The 24822-nt window shown below is 32.8% G+C and overlaps 1 protein-coding gene and 1 non-coding gene across 2 annotated transcripts in view; one reads left to right on the forward strand and one right to left on the reverse strand.

The window, feature by feature from the left end:
* Positions 1 to 1393: 1393 nt before the first annotated feature.
* The window catches only part of LOC140039399 (uncharacterized), a 37730-nt gene continuing 14301 nt past the window's right edge, over positions 1394 to 24822 (reverse strand). Inside the window, exons 7-36 of the mRNA XM_072085001.1 lie at positions 23867 to 24127; positions 23387 to 23629; positions 23006 to 23251; positions 22539 to 22784; positions 22189 to 22434; positions 21783 to 22031; positions 16440 to 16685; positions 15897 to 16142; positions 15402 to 15644; positions 14720 to 14965; positions 14258 to 14529; positions 13881 to 14054; positions 13457 to 13498; positions 12957 to 13068; positions 12474 to 12629; positions 11803 to 11899; positions 11237 to 11351; positions 9054 to 9121; positions 8217 to 8334; positions 7600 to 7703; positions 7150 to 7258; positions 6374 to 6597; positions 5340 to 5406; positions 5131 to 5213; positions 4736 to 4895; positions 4199 to 4264; positions 3995 to 4031; positions 3620 to 3682; positions 2763 to 2807; positions 1394 to 2318 (exon numbers count right to left, since the gene is read on the reverse strand). Of these exons, the coding sequence (XP_071941102.1) occupies positions 2125 to 2318; positions 2763 to 2807; positions 3620 to 3682; positions 3995 to 4031; positions 4199 to 4264; positions 4736 to 4895; positions 5131 to 5213; positions 5340 to 5406; positions 6374 to 6597; positions 7150 to 7258; positions 7600 to 7703; positions 8217 to 8334; positions 9054 to 9121; positions 11237 to 11351; positions 11803 to 11899; positions 12474 to 12629; positions 12957 to 13068; positions 13457 to 13498; positions 13881 to 14054; positions 14258 to 14529; positions 14720 to 14965; positions 15402 to 15644; positions 15897 to 16142; positions 16440 to 16685; positions 21783 to 22031; positions 22189 to 22434; positions 22539 to 22784; positions 23006 to 23251; positions 23387 to 23629; positions 23867 to 24127 (4778 nt within the window). The 3' untranslated portion in view covers positions 1394 to 2124. The remainder of the gene's footprint in view (positions 2319 to 2762; positions 2808 to 3619; positions 3683 to 3994; positions 4032 to 4198; positions 4265 to 4735; positions 4896 to 5130; positions 5214 to 5339; positions 5407 to 6373; positions 6598 to 7149; positions 7259 to 7599; positions 7704 to 8216; positions 8335 to 9053; positions 9122 to 11236; positions 11352 to 11802; positions 11900 to 12473; positions 12630 to 12956; positions 13069 to 13456; positions 13499 to 13880; positions 14055 to 14257; positions 14530 to 14719; positions 14966 to 15401; positions 15645 to 15896; positions 16143 to 16439; positions 16686 to 21782; positions 22032 to 22188; positions 22435 to 22538; positions 22785 to 23005; positions 23252 to 23386; positions 23630 to 23866; positions 24128 to 24822) is intronic.
* On the forward strand, positions 17565 to 17636 carry Trnat-ugu (transfer RNA threonine (anticodon UGU)). Its single transcript has one exon. It is a non-coding gene; the product is annotated as a tRNA-Thr (tRNA).

The following is a 24822-nucleotide window of genomic DNA, read 5'->3' on the forward strand; positions in this document are numbered from 1 at the left end:
CTTCTCCGTGCCAAATTTTCTTCCAATTGTTATATTTTATTGCTAAATTCATTATCTTTCGATATTGTTATCCACAAGTTTTTTTTATAATGTCATCAGTGCCAAAAACTTGAACATGATGTGTGTCTGTAATTTCACCTATGCTACACTGTATATAGATATACACAGTACAGTATATACTGTACATAATTATTGTATATGGCATATAATAGGCACAACTCAGCACAAAAAGCGTATAATAGGATGGCATACATCAACATTTTTCGATCGTATGTTAACATACGTGCATGTTTAAAAAATATGAATGTCAATAAAATGATAAAAATGATCATCTATAATTCGTCAAAGTGACGAATTAAATTCTAGTTGTTTTTTGTTTTTTTGTTGTTGTATCTTTACAGAATCTTCGTTGATTCAGTATTCTGAGCCGAGGGAAAATTCAAAGATCACATTTCTCTATTTTTGAGATACGGATTGGGTAGGTTTGGTCAGTATGCGTACATTTTTATTCTTTCACTTGGGTCTGTCTTGGGCGATGTTTGATGCTGTGTGGATGTTCAAACCGGTTCATGATATGATGTTTGATTCCTAAGAAGTGTGCGGTTGTCCTCTGTCTTCGGTACTATCTGTTTTTTCAAAATTTGTATTTGCATTTATGCTTCCAGCACTTCCTCTTGTGACGAGACCGAAGTATCGATTTGTTTTCAGTGTTTTTGGATTAATCCATGTAAAGCTCCGTTTACACTATCAAACGTATGTGGTGTGCCTAAATATGGTAGTGATATACCCAAATATGGTAGTGATATGTCATCATCATGTCTATTATGGGCACCTCATATTTTTTTGTCACAAACATTTTAAAGTTTAGACTGAGCTTAAGGATGTGACAGATTAATTTGAGCGTTTGACTTGCCAAATGATGTTCATGATATGGCCGTAGCACCTACTTTCAAAAGACGTTATATTTTTTTAGTGCCACCTTTTTTAGCAAGCGTGCTTCACACGGTTAGACAGAACAAAATCGTTCAATGTAGTTACATATTATAACCATAATCCCGTTTCAGCTTAGATATAATATGCTTTTTTTTATTCGAAACCTATGTTTATTTATTCATTTATTTATTTAACAACATATTTATACAGGATAAAACACAATCAAGTAGAAATAAACTTGTTTTGCAATGGGGTTGTCTTAAGATCTGTATTTAAAAGTATCTTAAATTTGTTTCATTGTGAAGAAAATGTGCATATATTTTTAATTGCAGTACTAAGAAATAATAATAATATATAACACAAATATAAATAACATGACAACTTTTAATGACGGATATTAACCAATAACATCAGTTAAAATTGATATGTATTGTACAAGAAATATTTTTTTTTTTTTTAAACAATGTTTCTGAATAAAACTGATTGTTGTTAGCCTTATTAGGAGTCTATGGTTGTTATAGCATAATATGTGTTTTGTGATGAAAATTATACGTTGTTTGTTCTTTTAAACTAAGACGTTAATATATAATAATGACATAATTACTGTGTACAACATACTACGTTATGCATGCTTTAATATTTTTTCTTCTATTTTTGTGCATTCAGTTTAAATGTTCACTCGAGTTTGAAGTATGTTTAGTGTACTACAACTATAGCAAACATTAATGTTTACTGTACACAACCTTTGATTTTTACTGGTCTAAAATCCATATCTACTTTTAACAAATACGTCTTTTTATATATAAATTTGGAGGATTATACATTTTCCTTCCACTTCGTCAATTTACATATACAAGTTAAGTACAGTCATTTATACCATCATACCCACCGGGCCGGACGCAAAACAACGTTAATGAAGCGACAGTTAGACTCAATCACCAATCAAAACGTAACTTATTTTTAGTGCACTTTCATGATTTCTTACTTAATAATAGGGAAGAGTACACTTTCAATTTCCCTCTTTTCTGCTTAATAACCAACATCAATTTACTTATTTGAATTGTGTGCAAAAAATGATATTCCTTCTAAGCATTCATTCAAAATAGTTTGTCTCTTACTGGTGTTTTAGAATTGCTTTCAATGCTATATTCAAATATCTTAGTTATGAGAAATCTCTAGGCCTATATTATATTATTTTTCAAAACAAGCATCATCACTGTCATAATCATCACTCTCCTCGTCACTTTTATTATATTCATTTTTATCTTGTTCTTCTTCTGATGGAGTTGAACTTTCTTCATCATTAGATTCGTCATCAGATTCGATTTCATCATCACTTGATTTTTTCGATTCAATTTCTGATTCAATTTCTGATTCACTTTCCTCTAAGAAATTATATTCAAGATATATAAATAGGATTTATCAGTATCAGAATGTAATTTTACCGATTATCGGTACTGTATCTACACGATGCCCAGTACATGCATCACATGTAATTCACGAGTATTTCCTAGTTGGCCTATCGTAATAACGTAAACAAATCCTTAACATCATTGCGTTATACAAATGCGATGCAGTCATAGGCCTATTATTATTATTCCTATGATACTGGGCAAATGTTGTATTATTTGGAGATAAAGCGATAGGAATCGGCTGATTTAAACATATAGATATGTTATAAATAATAAAACAGACTATTCAAATATAAAAAAAGTGTATTATATCATACAGTAGTTAATTGAAGTAAATACTAATGTTTAAAACCGCTTTGTCATATTATATTGCATGGATTAAATTCAATAGTACTCTATATGTCATGAATTAATTACCATTTTCCATGTTGCCTGACTCCACGTGACTTTCATCTTCTATGACTGCAATTCAAAAACATTTTAAAACAAAATATTATTATAACACACCTGAATGTATTAGTGATTGTGTTTGCGTGCCGTTTGGTTATTAGTTCTACCTTTCGGAAAAATTATATATAATTACGATAATTAATGGTTATATTGCATGTTCAACTTTCCGTAAACATTTTGAAAACACTGTCGGCCTACTACTAACCCGTGTCCGAAATTGAACCGCCGCTTCCTTTCTAATTAGCCAAGCTTCCGGCCTATCCTTTCACAATGCTTCAATGTAAGCAGCGGATTATTTTAATAAAAGTTTACTTTAGGACAGTAAGTGTGTTATAACACAAATTATTATTTGAATTCGTTGGAATGGAGAGAATATTTCATTTGTTGAAAGATTTAACTTCTCTCCGTCTCGTTAAATAGAGCTGTCAATCTTTCAACTCATGAAATATTTTGTTACCTTCTAAGTCATAAAAATGTATTATTTGTTATTATGACTGTGAACAAAATTACAGTGTTTACATCTACATAATGGAACAAAAAACAGAGTATGCTGAAGATAAATGATGCTACAGTTTGTACTGTTATGTCGGTCATCTTGTGATTACAAGTACAAAATGTTTACACATCTCTGGCTTGTTACTTAGCATGTACACCGGGTTAATCCGTATTCATAACCAACCCACATTATAAATCGTTTTGATAAAACAGCGCCATCACAGTACTTGCAGTTATGTTTCATTGATATATGGGCACATTTTTAACGAAGGGCCTATTCACACAACGAATAGTTATCACTTTAAAAAACAAACTTCATGCTATTTTACCTTTGTCTAACTCAGTAACCGATTGTCCTTGTTCTTCAAAAAACTCAGTGTTACTTTCATTATCTGTTCAAATGAATAAAAACAAATTAAAAAACTGGTCATTTTACTAATGTACCGTATTACATTTCCCATAACACGGAACTGTATACAAACGGTTAAACACAGATAGTAAACAACTAAACACAAAAATCATACAGAACAAAAATGTTGCAATATTTTGTTAAAGTATTTACAAATAAGCCTTCAGAACAATACAATTTCGATTCCGAAAAATACAAATTAATTATAAGGACTTTGTGAAATTTCTTACTTGGTTTGTTGGTTGGTGGAGTAGGAAGTTTAATATTTTAAATACGCAAATTACAACATACTAACCTGTTCCAATATCTATGCCTATTGATGATTCACTACCCTGTAAAGTAAACAAAAAAAATAATTAAATCCCCCATTTATACTACGTGTGTTATTGATGATTACATGCTTCTATTAACTCCCAGATTCTCTGACCACCCTGCTTCTATATCATCTACCTGCTTCTATTATCTCCCTGCTTCTCATCACCCTAAAATAAAAACTTACAAGTTTGGTATCAGACGGTGAAGACCGAGTTAACATTTTTCGATTTATTCGTCTAACCTCACGCATCTAAAATTTAAAAATATGCATGCAAAATTACATACATCTACCAAGTAGATTATTGTCATTTATTGGAGGATTAATCATGAATTAAATAATCTATTGAACTCTTAATTACATCATCAAGAGTGCAATATCAAATTGTGTATCGTGAGTAGGTACTGCTTTTGTTTGCACGTTCATTTTTTGTTAAACAATGATGATCACGTTCGATCAACAAAGTAGTGTGCGCCGTGATTGTGCGAAAGCTACCTATGTTTAGTCGATTCACGACTTCCTATAGAGGGGGGAAAGATGCATTGCCGTGGAAAGTGATATTGTGTTCAAAGAGATTGTTTGACAGAAATTCCTATCATCAATGGTAGCACTAACTAAATATAAGAACAAGTTTTGTGTTTTGTGTTCTTACTTCTGCTTTTAAAGAATTTTAAAGAATCATATACAACTAATTTCAAGCAGTATCTTAAACCATAGGCCTACCTCATAAGAAAAGTAACAATATAGTGCAACAAATATACCATTTGATGCAAATAATAAGCTGAACATTAACCAAAATAGGTATTTATCATCCGCCATTACCGCAAACATCCACGTAAAGATAAAAAAGAGGGACAAGAAGCAGCTGCATTCTATACAGCACCTGTAAAAGAAACAAATAATAGCTATTTAGCATTTCATTTTTTTCCATCAACTTAATCACTTTGCTCTAGAAGTCGATTCATTTTAAGACAAGAATAGTCAAAAACATCTTTTTATATCTGAGAACACTTTTTTAAATTAATATAAATGATCACTACAAACACAAGCTCAATCGTTGCATGTTATCGTCAAAGTAATATTTGCTTTACAGTATTATCATGATTTTAAAAACTTACCGTACTTGTGCTACTAAATATTCTTTTCGCTTCTTTCCATCAACTTTTGTAATAAATATTATTCCGATAAATATTATTCGAATCTGAAATAAAACAAAACTTACCATGAAAAACTTGACATAAATCACTGTGATACGAAATAAGTGTTTCTAATGTTGATAGTGTTGGAACATTTATTAATAAAGACAAAACTAAATAAAACTGCTTACAAGAATCAGCGTCATTGCTGGGAAGATAAATGCAACCAAACTTCCAGTTTCGAACTTCAACCAGCATCTACAAAATGTAAATGTCGTCAATTATATGAACATTAAGTAAAACCGACCAAACCGTCCTTAACGGTTGAAAATGTGAAAAATAATCGATTCTAATTATTTAAGCGGGTCGCTATAAATACCTGCATTGTATTATTGCTGTTTACAAGCTAGGCCTACTAACATAACATAACATAACATAACATAACATAACGCTAAATAGACTAGGCCTAAGTAATTAAGTAAATTTATTGTCATTTGTAAAGATAAAAAAAGTATTTACATTGACATGAATTGAATCGTTTCTTAAACTAAAACTTAAACTAAACCCTGTTTACGAGAGGTCGTTTGACGGGAGCTACTTAATATGTAGTACCTTGTTTTTCTCTTTCTAAATAATCATAAACCATAATACAAAGAATGACCTGTTTTAATGTTTAATAAATATATATTTATTTATTTATTTATTTTATTTTATTCAGTTGTCAACCAACAGCGATGAAACCGCCACTAACAGGTTGAATCTAAACATAATAAATATATGTATATATAAATCCAAAGGCAAATTACAAAAAAAAATGACAATGCTGTGGGTATCAGTGGCTGGATCTCAATGGAGATATAAAAAAATGCGAAAAGATAAATCAAAACGATAAAGTAAAATGCTATTTCATATCTTCCGCCGCATTAAATGATTTGTTCCATTGCACTCATAAACATTCATTATTGGTATACTACATTATTATAAAGTTAATACGGGAGCAAAATATTTCTCAACGCATGTAACTAAAAGGTTTTCGTAATACTTGCGCACGCACAGATATATTTGTTTACAAAGTGGGCGGAGATTGCGCGTTGTATGTTGGAAAATAGCGTTAAAGTTAACGTAAACATCCAGAAAAGTTAGCAGAGCCGTTCATCAGTGCGATATGTATGCATATATAATATTTAGGCCTATATTACAAAACGTCAATATTTGTATTCTTTACCCACTTATTTCGTTGTAACCATAATGAATACCAAAGAATATTGCCGATAGACATGCCGCTCCACCCCATCCACAGATTAGGTAGCCTGGTTTCTTAGAAATACTTGAACCTTCAAATCGAATTTTGGCTTTTAACATGTAGAAATATATGCATTCGACAATCAACCACATCAGGATTGCCATGTAGAAGAAATGTATCAAAACTCCAAACGTAGTGCACAGAATCTATAAATAAAAGATGATGTCGTATGATGTGTTATGTGTTGTTGCCTGTGTGCGCACCGCCGCTCCTAGTTTGGTTTTTAGTGTCAGCCAGCGTTATTTATCTCTATTTATCTACCCCGTGATACTAACATTTCTACATTTTGACATCGAACTGGGTTTCGAAAATATACATCGAAAACGAAAATGGAAACGATACTGAAATGTCTTAAACATTCAGGAAAGTCTCTGCACAACATATTTTTACTAAACGAGAAGCAACTTTATCAGCATGATTCAATAAGGTTTATACAAAATCTTCAAAAAGTCATTGCAAAATGCATGGTGAAGAAGAAGAAAAAAATTGGATCAATTAAGGCCATATACATGGCTGAAGTCGAGTGCGCAAATATGAATTAGTGTCTACCGACCGACCAACATAGTGAGCTATAGAGTCACGTTTGCACGCGACTAAAAAGTACGCACATCCTATACGTATATGACATGTGCTCCCATTTCCTTCATGTCATGTGTCGCGCACGCTATTTGGGATAAACCTTATCATCGTGTACGTACGCTGTAGTCCATAGTCTCTGAACTGATGATAAATGCAACAATCAATAACAACGCACCAACCAACAAGTTGCAATATATAAATACTGACACAGGTCCTTTGAAAAGTCCCCTAAAGAAAAGAAAAGAGTATCAATTCGTGAAAAAACGAATGCTATAAATAATAATTATAAAGAATATTATTTTTTTTTTCTTAAATAAAATGTATCAGGGTAAAATTACAGTTTTCTTCGCGTGGTAGTCATTATTTCACGTAGTATAGTACATTCTAAAAATTATCATAACTCTGTTTGAAAAACAACTTTGCCGATAAATAGTCCAAAGAAAGAAAATGTGTTTGTATCGTCTGTTGGCGACAGAGAGTACATCAGCCCTGCCATGTCAGAATGTTGATTCAAATCCAATCTCCTAATGGTATTACTGTACTTAATTTAATAATTTAGTAATTCTTACCAAATAAAATTTATGACTTTCAAGACATATATACATCCAATTATTGAAATGAGACATATGATATATATCCCTATACGTTCTGCTAAACTTTTAAAGTCGAATTCCTACAAAGAAAATAACACTATAGAATCCAACTGAGTCACTCAAAAACAAGAGGAAATATAACATTAATATTATTTTGAGAAAATGCTTTTGGGGTGTATCATTAAATAATAATTGTTATAAAACAAATCTATATTATATAAATTGTTTTATAACAATCTGATGTCGTAAAGTAGCAACGGATTTTGAATAAATCTGCTGCTTCTGTGGTGGCGTTCTGTGTTCGTATAATAACAATAACAGTTAAAGCTACAAGGGCTAACTGATTTGGCCAAATATTTGTATTATTGTACATGTTTTACAAAATGCTGAATTAAATAGAACTATATAGATCTTGTACAGAATTAAACACAAGGACACGTGATAACACAAGTATCCAATTAAATGACGACAAGGATTTATTCATTTCATTTCCAAGATAATAGGATAAATTCTACTTAAAAGTTTAATGACAAAAGTTAACTTATGTAAATTTACATTTTATTTTTAAATATTGATAAAAAAAAAAGACGTACGCTATATTTTTCTGCTGGCACAAAAATTCCAAAAGTGGTTGTGTGTTCGCAACGACACTCCACTGGTGACATGGTCTCAATGACGTCAGTGCGCCTGCAGCCTAATGTAGACCATTTACTAAAAATGTAAAAATATACTAATTATCCCATTTGTTTCCTCAGTTATAGGATATATCACAAGATATCCACTTCAGCTCGTCGATACTTTACAGAAATGTTTATAGTACGGCATATAAAATGGTAAAAAACAAATAAATAAACAAGCGACAGAATAATAATAATACAAATCTTTCTTTCAAAAATAGATTAGTTGAGTTTTTTTCGGGAGGACGGATGAATAAGAAATTAATTTTACTTTAGTGTTTGCCATGATACTGTATTTAAAATATGCGATCGTATGTAGAGATATTTATAGAAAAGGCAACATAGTACTAGATGCAATACAATTTATAAGTAATAAAATATTCATACATTGAATTTAAGACGACGAACTGGACTAATATAAACATTAAGGTAAATTTACACAGACGTGCGGTAACAATACGGGATAAGCGGAAAGCATTGATCTAGGCTATTTCGTACAACCATCTACACAAAACGCGGAGCGGTCGGGCGGTTTACCGGAAACACGCTCAGGACAGATACATATTCTACGTGGAACAAGTTACGCGGGATTCCGCCTACCATTACCGCTCGCCTGTGTAATACTCGAATTTGTAAATTGGCTTTAGACGGGATGCGAAATATGTTGTAGGTGATAATTGCCGATTGCCACTCCCGAATATTTGACCACTTGAACACTTGGCTGACTTTTATCTGTGTTTATTAAAACTTTACCTGTCACCTTCGTCCCAGAAACTACATACAGCATGTTCCTTGTAGTATAATTTGTCTTCATGTTTTTCCTGAAATCATTTAACAAAGACAATTATTTGAAGAGTGTTTGTTCAAATCAGATAGCATTGATACGAGTGATGAATTATTTATAATGTATGAGATTAATGGAAATGCATTCCAAAGTTTTACCTTCAACCTATTGAATATACAGTTAACATAACGCAGTTGAATTTAGAAGAGCATGCTAACCTGGGCAGTATGCCTTTATTTTATAGAAATATGATGAAGTCTGTTGTAAAATTAAACAATATCATACATGTAAAACCAAAAACTACCATGGAAATAAAGAGCCAACAATTGTGGGAAAACAGACATATCATATTGAACAATAAATCTATGTATTTTAAAGTATGGTTATCTTCTGGGTTTAAAACAATCGGAGATATTTACATGAATGATAGAGTACTTTCACCTTGTGAAATATTTCCTAAACTGTATAAACGGCATAACGCCTTAATTGAATATATGTAATTGTTAAAAGCCATACCAAAAGAGTGGAAAGAAATTATTGAAAAAGGTAATACAAAAAAGGAAGACAATAGTATTCCTAGTCTACGACTTTATATGAAAAATAAAGGAACCGTCTTCTATAATCATTTTATTAATAGATGTTCAAAAATACCAAATTCATAAACAAAATGGGAAATAGAACTAGGTAAGGTAGACATTGATTGGAGTAATGTTTGGTACTATAAAGTTTATAGACTAAAACATATACCTAAAGTTGCTCAATTTAATTTTAAACTTCTGCATAGAATACTACCATGTAAAAAACGATTGAAAATCTGGAACTTAGCAGGTAATGATTTATGTGATAAATGTATAAACAAGGTTGAAACTGAAAAACACATGTTATATAAATGCAGTGTAATTCAATGGATATGGCTTAAATTTAAAAATGTCATAGCTAAGAGCTTTTCAAACGAAGACCCAATAACTTGGACTACAGTGATTACTGGATCAAATAACATAATTGTAAATGAATTGATTTCATTATTTGTATTCTCTATATATAAGTTGCATATATTAACAAAACCTGAAAAAAAAGGAAACAACTATGAAAAAAAGATCTGGAATCTTTTTATTACTGAAGTAAAGCATTTAATTGAAAGTGAGTATAAGTGCTACTACTTTAAAGCTCAATGTAAATGGGGAGATATAAAGCAAAATCTCCTTAAATTAATGAAATTAAAAAAAAATGCTATTTTTATCTCTTAAATACATTGTATATAGGCCTAGTAACTATATTAGTTTTAAGATAATGTCATCCGGGTATGAAGCGACTCACATACACACAGAGCCAAAATATTACCTTGGACTTGCACTGTGTATGGACTCTAACCTTACGGTTTTCATTATATATATCATTCCATCCTATCCATTCTAAACACCCTTTTTTCAAGCTTTTGCATTCTTCGTTTTCATCTCATCCATTTTTTTCTTGGTGAAAAGGGAAGATTCTTTATATTCTTCCCCTGAGTTTATAGCCTCTCTACCCAGATAACGGACACGAACAGAATAAAACAACAATAATAACTTTTTCATAAGTACGTTTTTTTAAAATCAATTTTTATCGTCAGTTTACTGCCATCGACATATTTTAATTAATTGTATTTTTAAAAATGTATATGAATGTAAATGTGGTTACTTCTTAACATCAAAATAATCTTAGTCTTATGTATATACTGTTCAAAAGATATGTATTTTTTTAACAATGTACCTTATAAATAAGAGAATTATATAAATGTGCATATACACATATATTATTTATATTTATAGAACTATAATAAAAGTGGGACGAACCCACACAAGACAAAAAAAAATGTATGAGATTAACTATAGAACGCTGGAAGTTCATTTAGTGGACGCTTAGCATGCTGCTTAGTAAAACAGTGAAGGCTTACTTTCAGTAAACAATGCCAAACTATCAAACGTTGGCTTTTAACTCCAGTTTCATTTTCAGATTGTAGTTGGCGGTTTTGTATTAACATACAGTTGCTGTTTATTGACTATTAGTAATGGTTTAATGTCAGATGTTTAATTTTAATTTAAAATGTAGGAACCAAATTAAATATTTATTGTTTATGGTCGAGACCCAAGTTAAGTCAAATCATTTTACTTACAATTGATAGTTCCATGGAATAGTCAATAGCGACTGAGTGTTTTGAGGTGTTTGAAGCGACCGAGCACGATATCAGACCACTTGCTAGTTCGTATGGAACAGGAACTATGTATTCACTTTTCAGAAAAAGAAAACATATGTATGAGAAAAGTATGATTGAACTTTATAGTTCTTAATTTTTGTTTAGACTAGGGAAGAGCTATTTCACTCTTAGGGAAGAGTTATTTCACTCTTCCATGGTTTAGATTAAATCCTAAAGTACAGTTCTAAATTCATTGACTCACTACTAATGGTTTTTTATTCGGTTTTATCAGGGCCTACCACAACATTTGATTTGATTTAATTTATTCCAATACCATACATAAATAACACACATATATAAGAAGAAACAACAAACGCAATCATTTGTATGGAACCGTGAAGAATAACCCTCCAAATCCTCAAAAGGGGATTTACGTTACATCATCATGAGGGATGCTCGTTGTATTGGAAATATTGCCCGAAACATAAAATAAAAGTAAATGGTGCCAGTCTTGTTTATTTATTATATTAAGTACAGTTACGTACCCATCATTTTGGTCAAAGGTCACGAATGATTTTTCGTGCCCTTCACTCTCTTCAAATGTTGCTCTTTCAAAAAAGGTAACTATGATAGATGCTGTACCTAAACATATAGAATAAACTCTATATGTGTTACTTGTATTCTCTTTGTGTAATTACTGCTGATAGAAGTTGATGTTAGTGACAATATATTGACCTTGTTATATAAATGTATAATATACAATAGTGCAATTACTATTATAAATAATAATATCATATCTTAGCAAATTAGGCCACTTTAAAAATTTATTCCTAGCACTTTGCATGTGTATATCCATTTTAATGATATTGTAATGTTTAAATTTATATTCGAGCAAATGAATTTCCTTCTAGTTATAAGCAATGCATGATTGTGGCAAATTTCATACATGATGTCCTTCGGATGGCCTGAAGCCGTTGGTCCAGTCTCATAGTGTTATGGGAATCGTCTACCGGTTTGCTTATCTGGGTAAGCGCTGCACTGCTGACTGCTAGGAGTACTCGTATACCTAACTGGGATAATATAGACGTATTACCCCAATAGAGGATATTTCCTCAGTATCCAGTTAATTTGGAGGATGGGACAGAACAGTGTAAACAAAATATCATAATAGTAAAAGATAATAATCTCATTCTATACATTTAGAAATATATTATACCTGGAACGTTTTTGACTGAACTTGGATCAACTCTCAGAAATCCTTTATCATTATTATCAATCTTTTTGGCATTGTCTTTTTCTGAATCTAGGATATCTCCTTTAGGTTGAAAATGAAATGACCAAACCTTTTGTTTCACTAATTCGACGTTTGAAGCTGTAATCAAATTAAGGACATACTATTTTAATAGAGCATTTAATTAAGATTAATTTGTTAAAATTATTACTTTTTTATTGTAGATAATTAACATAAATGCAAACAAAGGTATATTATTTGTATTAGTTTACAGACGTTATTTTTATTTGGAAGCGATAGAACATTTAGTTTAATACGTCTGTTAATTTGAAAAAATATGCAACAAATTTGCAATGCAATATTTCAAGAACGTTTAATTTTAGGAGATCTAGTCAAGGCGCCTATAGGCTGATACACGTTTCAATGTTTACCTACTTTGAATACTTAAATGGCATTTCCCAAACTTACCAACTATTTTTGAAGATCGTTTCCATGTTATGTTTAAGTATGAGTCCTTAGTCGCAATTTCTGTCAATATCTTTTCGGACGCTAAAATTATACCAATTTGTTTTGCCATGTTCTGTAAATTAAATTAATGTATGTAATACACAATGTATGTAAGTGTGTTTGACGGGTTTGGTCTATACAAAAAGTCATCACAGTTTAAACATTCTATATTGCAATTAATCATTGGCAATAGCTTAAAGGTGTTGTATTTTAAGCTTCTTTCACATTTGCTCTGGTCCTGTTCCGATTTGGCTTCGGTTTGGCTCCGGCAAATAAAATTGGATCTCCATGCCCATGTTTTGTTTTCACAACGTTCAACAAAACAATTATTTTAACTCGATATGTGTGGCTCGGGAAAATGAAAAGTCACTAATGCTATACGCGAATCTGAACTTGAGCCGGATTCGAACAGGAGAAAGTGTGAAAGACCATTTTAGAAATTATAATAATGATAGGGTTACCTTCTTGCGTTCTATAACAGTAGTTGTCACGTTAACTGTTTCCTTTAGAATAAGACAATCACAAAGTAAACGAAACAAAAAGGCATAACATAACACGATTAAAATTAAATCATTTCTATAGAGATGAAATTATTTAACTTATATATAATTGTATTCTGTTCATAAGATTGATGTAAAAACATGTTTTTTAACGAATAATATTAAACATTTCTTAGATGATAATCTGTTCATTATCGCTATATAGAATATGACTGAAAACGACTTGTAGTTGTAAAGCAAGAAATTGTTAAGTCCTTGTTTTTACCAGGACAAATTATGTCAAACAATTGTTGAAGTTAAGCATTGCTTTCCGTTAGAAAGTTTTTGCTATGTTACTACTTTTGAATTGTAAGAAATAAAACAATCGTTTTGACCCTTCTCTTACCTCTGTCATAATGTCTGGCTCTCTATTTCCTATCAGTTCTGTAGTCTCTGCCATTAATAATAGAGTAATTTCTAAGTCATCTATTTCCGTTTCAGTCAATATTCGGGTCTTTTTTTTTTCTGCCGCAATAGCTGATATTTGTAAGATGTCCACATTGTCCGTTCCATTAAATAACTGTTGGAATAATAACAACAATACATATTAGATAGAATGTTTATGGACACCACCACTTATGTAATGTTTTGATTAAATTGCTACATATAAGGTTTTTTTCCTGAAGTCAGTTAATGGAGGGATCCAATCAGATGATTAGTCACCTATAGTTTAGTTAGAATTCACAAGTTTCCTTATTATTTCCTTTATTAGCAGAACCATACCATTACTCGTAGGTCGGTGAAAGCAATCCGTATTCTGACCGTAAACGTATAAGTCACCATGTTTCCAGTTTTATCAGTAGCTGTGTAAGTCACTTCTGTGATTCCAACCGGAAACACATCTCCGGGATTGTGAGTAGACTCAACATGGGGTAACACTCCCGAGTTATCATCCGGGTACGGTGGATTCCAGTTTACCGTTACGTTTGAGTGAACTGTATCGAGGAATACTTGTATGTCTTCGGTAAAATTTGTGAAGTATGGTACATCTACGTCTATTTCAGAAAAATGATAAGCTTATATTATTAAATATATTTTAAAACAAGAATAAATGGAAATCTGGCTGAGTTAAACATAATTATGTATTTAAAAAATAGTAAAATGTAAAATCTTTTATAAATCCAAATATATGTTCTTTATCAAAAACACCATTATTATAAACAAGCCTAAAGTAACAAAACTTACCATTAACAGTAATTGTAAACTGACATAACTCAATATTACCAGCTCTGTCAACTGCGGTGTAGGTAACTAAGGTATCATACAGCGGAAACAGGTCTCCGGGGTTGGCGTCTGACGTGACGTGTGGGAACACTTCAGAATTATCGTATGCTCTTGTTGCAACCCAAGTCACATTTGCGTAAGCTTTTCCAGGAACATTATCTACCTCGAAGTCTAAGGTACAGTTTTTAAAGTAAGGCTTTTCAACATCTAAATAAAAAGAAAGAAGAGCATTATTAGTAATGTGCGCAACGTGTAATCACGTTTCAACACTACACAAATATCAGAGGTTGTCATGAATTAAATGTTAATAGGCCTAAAGCCTGTTTTCCTGTCGACGTTATTCGACGCTATCGTTAACAATAATCGGCGATCTTCTACATAAACATAGAAATGTTAACGATTTACAGGAAAAGAAACTCGCTGTCGTTATCATTTCAACTTGAGCGTTTTCAAACAATCGTCGTTGAACTGTTACCGATCAACGACGATAGCATCGAATAACGTCGACAGGAAAACAGGCTTAAGTCTTATTTCTCAACATGCAAATGTCTCTGTCCGTTTGTAGGATAATTCGAATATAATATGAATGTACGGTCGGCTACACCAGAGCAACTCTTCCAAAGTTATCATAAAAGCACCTTACCTATAACGGTTATATTAAACTGGCAATCCTGGATATTAGTGGCTCTGTCGGTCGCTTTGTACATCACTGTCGTTACTCCAAGACGGAAAACGTCACCCGGAATGTGGTTCGATACAACACCAAGAACATCGACATTATCGGTAACATTCGGTAACTGCCACGTAACGTTAGCATAAGGTGATCTGTACCATGTTGAAGTTTTTATATTAACAGGGCAGTATATGAAGAGTGGAGGTTCTCTGTCTAAAATACATAAAACAAACTAAAAAATCAATTACTGTATAATACTGCGACTGTATTTTGCATTTATTTCATATCCTTATTCAAGACAATAGGCCTATTCTTACATCCAACACAGCACTCACTGTAAGTCGTTCTGATTATTACAGTGCTACAATACTACTTTACTAACATTGTTGCCACCATTACTATCGTTAGTGCTTCTACTACATCTACTTCACACTTCTTTTCCTAATACCATTTTAAGTTACTTACCTAAGACAAGAATACTAAAAGTATACCACTGTATGTTTCCTGATTGGTCGATGGCTGTATACGTCACATCTGTTTCTCCAAAATAGAATATATCACCCGGACGATGATTCGACGTAATATTTAAAGGTTTGCCAGAGTTGTCTTCTACATCAACAACTGTCCAACTGACATGCGCAAAGTTTACACTTGTTTCAGTTAGAACAGTAATATTCGAGGTTAAGTTGTAGAAAACTGGGTCTTCTCTATCTAATTACACATAAGTACAATAAAACATATATTATCCCTACGTTTCTATGCTGAGCGATAACACCAAACTACATAATATAAATGTATAGACCTCTATTGTAAAGGAATACGTTTTACAGTAAAAAGTTTTAGGTAATTGTAATTTTTTGTAATACGTAAAGTCGTTTCAATAATTTGGTCATTCTTAACATTTCCTAAACCTATTGTTTTTTTAATGAAATCATTTTAAAAATGCAATTTTTAACGTCGGATTTAATTTGAAATGTCATATTCAAGAGAATGAATTGAAAAAGTTACCTAATACAGTAATTTTGAATGAAAACTCATTGGCGTTTTTGAATATATCGTACGCCCAATACGTCACAGTTGTATTTCCGATGTGAAATGTGGTCTGTGGTTGATGAGTAGAATTGATAAACACTTCTTCCATAGAATTATCAAAGACAGTCGGAAGAGTCCAATTTAAAGTGGCAAAAGGTTGATTCGGGTCCGTCACGACCAAAATGTCTTCAGGTTGACTGGAGAACGATGGAATTTCTTCATCTAAGAAATAAATAAACTTAAATATTATATATATAACCAACTAAGAATAGATACTGTAATTAAAATATATATATATATATATATATATATATATATATATATATATATATAAATCAATGAAGTTGCGTAGCACTGTGTAAATTATATATAAATCATACTGTAAATTATAGAAACAGTGCTCATATTCGGAACATGATCTCATAATCGCGTCGAGCATAGCTCATTGGCGAAAGTTCCGTATTTTTTAGTTGTATGGAAAAATGTCTCTGGCGGGATTAGAGATCATGTTCCGAATATGAGCACTGTTTCTATAATTTACAGTATGATTTATATATAATTTACACAGTGCTACGCAACTTCATTGATTTACATATACACAATGTTATTTAAAAAACCGTTGCGAATTAAAGTTGGAATTTATTCTGACTTGTTAAGCCTCCACTGATTGTGAGGGCGTTTGTTGTATGAGAGAATGTATCTGGTGGGTGAAAACCTGTGATAATACCATACATGGCACTGTGGTCTAGTGGTATGATACTCGCCCTGTAAGCGAGAGGTTGCAGGTTCGAATCCCGCCAGAGACATTTTTCCATACAACTAAAAAATACGGAACTTTCGCCAATGAGCTATGCTCGACGCGATTATGAGATCATGTTCCGAATATGAGCACTGTTTCTATAATTTACAGTATGATTTATATATAATTTACACAGTGCTACGCAACTTCATTGATTTACATATACACAATGTTATTTAAAAAACCGTTGCGAATTAAAGTTGGAATTTATTCTGACTTGTTAAGCCTCCACTGATTGTGAGGGCGTTTGTTGTATGAGAGAATGTATCTGGTGGGTGAAAACCTGTGATAATACCATACATGGCTCTGTGGTCTAGTGGTATGATACTCGCCCTGTAAGCGAGAGGTTGCAGGTTCGAATCCCGCCAGAGACATTTTTCCATACAACTAAAAAATACGGAACTTTCGCCAATGAGCTATGCTCGACGCGATTATGAGATCATGTTCCGAATATGAGCACTGTTTCTATAATTTACAGTATGATTTATATATATATATATATATATATATATATATATATATATATATATATATATATAATTATAAGCAGAATGTGTATGTATTTGTCTGGTTTATATATAGTAATTGAATAAATACTTTTTGAAAATTATAGTATTTTAGCCTTATTTTTGTGTTTGTTTTTATCTATGAGGTATCCTTTGATGTAATCTTTTAGAGAAGCAATCGTTTCTGATGTCTTAAGTAGAAACTACTGAAACTTCTGTCACTACAGATCTAAAAACCCAGCAAATACATTGCCTAATATTATACATTTCATGAGATGTATTCACATAACATGTAGGCCTACTACAGTATATCGTGCATTTAATGTACAGCGTGGATTTAAATATGCACATAAAGTACACCAAACATTTTGAAATTAACGTACATCATTCATTTACAGTCATGCATTGCAGTATAGTATATCATGCAATAACATTATCATGCATTGCAGTACAGTATAACATGCATTTACAGAATCATCAGTACAGTATATCTTGCATTTGCAGTATCATACATTACAGTACAGTATATCTTGCATTTACAGTATCATGCATTACAGTACAGTATATCATGCATTACAGTACAGTCTTGCATTTACAGTATATCATGCATTACAGTGCAGTATATCTAACATTTACAGTATATCATGCATTTACAGTATCATACATTACAGTACAGTATACCTGTCACAAGTGACATAAGTTTTGTATTTATTTTGCAAGTCATTCTTACTTTTCCTTTTGTTTTCATTATTTAAACCTTTCTTTTGTTTTAGGAAACTATTGTTTGAAGCCAGTGGAGCAGAGTGTTTGTGTGAAGAGAAGGAGTGTGTGGAGGTTGCTGATTGGAGGAGAGGTTTAAGAGTTGAGTTGGTGTGTGAGTTGCTGATTGGTTGAGAAGGATAAGGTGGTGGTATGTGTGCAATTGAGGGAAGGTTGAGAGGGAGATGGACATTGAGAGGAGACAGAGAAGGAGGGCTATGTTAGGTTATGATAAGCCAGAAAGGAAATAAAGTGATATACATGAAGTTAATAAATTGTGCGTTGGAAATGGTTATGCTGAAATAGAGCTGAAGCAGAAAGGAAATAAAGTGATATACATGAAGTTAATAAATTGTGCGTTGGAAATAGTTATGGTGATATAGAGCTGAAGCAGAAAGGAAATAAAGGGATATACATGAAGTTAATAAATTGTGAGTTGGAAATAATTATGGTGATACAGAGCTGAAGCAGAAAATAGAGCTGAAGCAGGAAGGAAATAAAGTTATATACATGAAGTTAATAAATTGTGCGTTGGAAATATTTATGGTGATATAGAGCTGAAGCAGAAAGGAAATAAAGTGATATACATGAAGTTAATAACTTGTGAGTTGGAAGTAATACTATAAGGCAGTGCAGAAAGACATCAAGAAACATTTTAACTTTATAGGCCTATTTCATTTATTTATATGTCAGAAAATAGTTGCAGTTTGAGAAGAATTATAATTGGGAATACAAGCAGAACGGGAGCAGAGGCGTGGGAGTTGTTTAGTTGCAGAATCGTTTTAACTGTTATCTTTCTAATTTGTTTATGTGTCAGCGTAGGAGAAAAGGCCAGAAGGAACGATATTGTGGACATTGATTATTGTTTAATTATTCATCTTGTGATATTATTGTATTTGGAAGGGGGGTCTCTGGGATTTATTTGACAATAAGACGATGATGTTGATATTTTGTCTGGAAGGATTGGGAATTTGGGAAAGTGTATAAATTGTGTGGGGAATAGGGATACTGTATCATTGTTTGAGAATTGGTTGGTTTTTTTTTGTGGTTTTTTTTTTGGGGGGTTTGGATTATAAAAGGAAGAATTGTTTGTCAAAGATTATTAAATTTACTTTTTACATTTATATGTGTACAGTTGTGGCTATTTACCGTTGTTTACCGGTGGTTACCAGATATTACATGCATGCATACCATGCATTTACAGTATATCATGCATTACAGTACAGTATATCTTACATTTACAGTATATCATGCATTTACAGTATCATGCATTACAGTACAGTATATCATGCATTTACAGTATCATACATTACAGTACAGTATATCTTGCATTTACAGTATCATACATTACAGTACAGTATATCTTGCATTTACAGTATATCATGTATTTACAGTATCATGCATTACAGTACAGTATATCATGCATTTACAGTATCATACATTACAGTACAGTATATCATGCATTTACAGTATCATACATTACAGTACAGTATATCTTGCATTTACAGTATACCTTGCATTTACAGTATATCATGCATTACAGTGCAGTATACCTTGCATTTACAGTATATCACGCATTTAAAGTACTAGATGGTACGCTCGCTTTGCTCGCGTACCATCTAGGTCGTGCCCCACAGATGGTTCTCGAATACATAATAATTTCAGCGCTAAAAAACTGGCGATTTCAAATGTACGTACCCCAGGACAATAATACATGTCGTTTAGGCCTACAAGAACATATAAATATACACTGTGATTTATGTACTCAACTAAAATTAGCACCCTGGGAATTACTTCCGAAAGAGAAAAATTGTTTAAGTCAAATTTAAACAAACTTAATTTGTAACATAGGGTTGAGGGATGGGGAAAAGGATGGGTGCAAAAAGGAACAAATCAAAAATTCGATTTAATCGTCAATAAATATTAAATTATCTAACTCAAGTTAATTAGTAGGCCTAATGGTTTTAAATTGTTTCTTAGAGCCAATTCATACTTAAGTTGGTTCCTACCCTACCCACCAAAGTTGTTCTGCGTTTAGGGCATGCGGTGCACCGTAGGCCTATCCTCTACTACTGGCTTTACAACGCTACTCATGCAAGTAAGGGAAGGGTGATGATGTGGGTGGTTTAACTGTAATAATTAAGATTTGTACATAATATAGGGCGACTGAAAACGCTAGCTCATTATCCGTTAAAAAAAAAATCTATATCCAACCTTTTTTGAAAAAAAAAATTGATCGAATATCTGTTATGAGTATACAATACAGTACTTGCCTTTACGACGCCTGAGGGAATAGACACTTGTGGAACAGAGACTGGAATGTTCCATTCATCGCAAATTAATACATTTGTATAAACGTATATTAAATCTATCAAAATAGCATTTTTTAAAGAAAATCGGCCTGTCTTCAACATTATGATGCTGTACTCTAGCTGTTCAACTGGTTTTCAGCGATTAAAAACAATTATCGTAGGAGGAGATAGGAAAATGCGAAGCATCCTCGTATTATTGTATGCGGGTATTTTTCAAGAAGGACATGCATTAGACAGTGTATACCACGATCGGAAAACACCCATATTTGGAGCAAATCGTTGAACTTTAATTCGTTTTAATCGTCAATAACTAATTATCGAACTCAATTTAATTAGTAAACAGGGTTACATCAGGTGGTTAAAATCAGTATCGAAAGTACGAACTAACTTTATATACCATCAAGTAAACATTCTAGAAATAACGCGCGATTTACTGAATTTTGCCCTTACGTAAATTTATATATAGATATCATTTATTTAGAGTATAGGGGCCTATACTACGCATTTACAGTATATCATACACTACAGTACATCATGCATTTAAAGTGTATATGCTCTGCCATATTTGATTGTTGTACGTGTTTCATTTGTATGTCTAACAGTTGTTTAAAGGACCTCATTGGAATTAGGTTGATTTTTATTTCATTTCATTTCTTGTATTTAGTCTCACATTATAACAAAAAATAACAAACAATAGAGAGAGAGAGACAGGATTCCCAAAAGCGAACTAAATCAAACTATCAAGTGGGTCTCCAAAACAATACATAATCCTCCAACAATAAATACAAAATTACAACATTTAAAACAACGACTTTATGTGCTATACTTTTGGTTTATTGTTGAATGTATTTGCTTGCAAATTGTTTGTATTCATATTTTCTTGTAATCTTGTGTTGAAACCAAAAAAAATCAAACAAATTAAATACCATTTACATGTCATTACCTATGATTGCAATATAAAATGTGGTAACAGCATAATTCCCAGCACCATCGGCGGCAACGCAGTTTACAGTATGGTTTCCAATTCTGAAGACATGTCCTGGGACGTGTGTGCAGTTAATTGTTGGAGTGTCCTCTGAGTTGTCTCGTGCAATATCTATAACTGACCACCATGCAGGTGCTGTTGGTAAACCTTGATCCGTGTTGATCATCATGTTACTTGGTCCATTGAAGAATATTGGTTCCTCATTATCTGAAAAAAATGTTATTTCTTTTTGGTCAAATGTCAGCACTTTAATAATTCAGTTGGAAATCCTTGCTGACAGTAAACAACCGTTTCATAAGTAAAAATAAAGCAGACAGTACAACACCTTATTTTACTAGTGATAATGATGTTTAAAAAGTCTTACCAACAATTGTTATTGAAAATCCACATTGTGCCTCATTGTCACTTGAATCCGTAGCGAGATAAAATACTTCGTGAATTCCAAGGCGAAATACGTCGTTTGAGTAATAGGTTTGGCTTATCAGTGGATTGGCACCCGAGTTGTCTGACGCTGTAGGGTCGCTCCAGACAACGTTAGTTGTTGGCAGAAGAGTGTCAGTCGGTACAGAAATATTGGTGGGACAGTTTGAGAATACAGGAGATTCATTGTCTATGATAAATTAAAGACAGTAATTAATAATTGTACAGTATTAATTGAAAGGTGTTTCACTAACTCTTTGTTGAATATACAATAACATTAGATCGAATACTAACCTATCACTGTCACTTTAAACTCACAGGTTGCTGTGTTTCCAGAGTTGTCTGTCGCTGTAAATTCTATAGAAGTCTCACCGATTGGATAATTTCCACCAACAAGAGTCGCGTTATCGATAACTGGGTCGATTAAACTATTATCAGTGGCTTGTATCGCATTCCACGCCGTAGAACCAATTGCAGCACCAGGAAGTGTATTGACAACAATATCAGAATGGCAGTTGGTAAAAACCGGTGGAGTTACATCTGTAACGTTACAGAAAATAATGGAAAGAAAAAGTCAACTTCTTATGAAATATAATCAGTCAAAGTTTTTTTTTTTAATATCGTCATGACCATCAGATTGAATGATTTTATTTTAAAGATAAACTTTAGTCTCAATTTATTTACCAGATAACGAATAACTCACTTTCAATAGTCTGACGGTACACAACTACAGTACATACGTCACAGCATTACATACTTACCTTCTAATCTGACTATAAATTGGCATTGCATTTCCAGACCACCCTCGTCTGTTGCAGTGACGGTGACAGTCGTATCACCCAAAGGAAATCTTTGACCATTGGTATGAGTACTAGTAACACTTGGTGGAACGCCAGAATTATCAGAGAAAGTAGGATTTTGCCAAGAAACAGATCCCTTCGAGTCTGAGGGTAATACACTACCTTCTACAACGTCTGGACAGAACCCAACTGTAGGTGGCTGGTCATCTAAAGAGAAAATCAGATTTTGAGCTACATCCTTATAACAAAAATATTTGAAAAAAAACCTTTTTTTCTATAACTATAGGTACCGATTTGGTTTGACGAACATGTTTTGACACCTCGACATAAAGCGTTTTTTACCGGTTACGCTGACATCGTAAGTACACTGATTCTGATTGTTAGCGGCATCGGTGGCTGTGCAAGTAATCGTTGACACTCCAATAGGCATGTTCCTTAAACCAGATTGATCACATGAAAATGATGTAACTCCAACGTTATCAGAGGCTGGGGGATCTTCTAACGTTATTGCAGCGTGAGGTTGGTCAGTGTCTGTTGACAAATCAGTAATTTCAGTTGAGCATGCAATTACGGGGGGTTCTGCATCTGCAAGAAAGTCGAATAGGTGAACGGATTAATGTCATTCTGTGATTGTAACGTTTGCATACCATTTTAAAACACCCAAAATATACACACATTTAATTTGTTTATGCTTTTAAAAACAGCATATTTGTTAAATACAAAAAAAAATGAATACAGAAGAAAAATGGTAGCTTACAGGGTGTAATCGAAAATTTAACATATATGAATATATTATTATGTGTAAATATAGTGTAAACTTACCAATGACGGTGACATCATAACGACACCCAGTATAAGTACACCAGCCTTCATCGGAAACGTACAACTGGACAGTGTACGTTCCCACACCTACTACATCACCAGGGCATATATAGTCAGTCGCTATTCTGCAAGAGTTCGTAAACAAACCAGAATTATCTGATATAATAATCTCGGGCTGGTATACCATCGTATTTGAACCTGACGGTAGGTTATGTGATTCATCCGTACATTCGGGACTTGATATCACCACATCCTCCCAATCTGCAAAATAATGTAAATATGTAAGCATAAATCTTGATATGATGAACGCTTCTGAGCGACTTAGTATTATTTTAAGTGTATGTTTTAAGGCTATGTTTGTTCACGGGTTTGTTCCAAGTAATCACACAAAAGTCACGCTTGTGCCGGTAATTAAATCTAAATCAGGGAATATCACTGATAAAGGGAATTATCGGCCAATAGCTTTGGCATGTGTAGCTTCTAAACTTCTAGAGTCATTGTGGTAATTCACTGGACTCCCATGACAAACAGTTTGACTTCAAATCTGGTAACTCAACCGAATTGTGTATATTTGCTCTTAAACAGATTATCGAGCATTACAACAATCATGGTAGCCCAGTTTATTGCTGTTTCTTGGACGCTAGCAAAGCCTTAGATAAGGTGAACCACTGGACACTTTTCAAGACCCTAATTGACAGGGGTACCCCTTCACCTGTAGTTAAGATACTGAGGTCATGGTATAGGAATCAGGAATTTGTCAGGTGGGGAAGTTCCGTTTCCGATTCTTTCACTGTTCGTAATGGAGTTCGCCAGGGAGGCGTTATGTCCCCTCTACTTTACAATGTGTACACTGATCCGTTAACTGTTGAGCTGACTAAGTCAAAAGAAGGTTGTGAAATTAACAGTCTTAAACTGAATTGCCTAAGCTTTGCCGATGACTTGGTCCTTCTGGCTCC

Source organism: Antedon mediterranea, chromosome 2 (genome assembly GCF_964355755.1).
Source record: "Antedon mediterranea chromosome 2, ecAntMedi1.1, whole genome shotgun sequence".
NCBI classification, from domain to species: Eukaryota; Metazoa; Echinodermata; class Crinoidea; order Comatulida; family Antedonidae; genus Antedon; species Antedon mediterranea.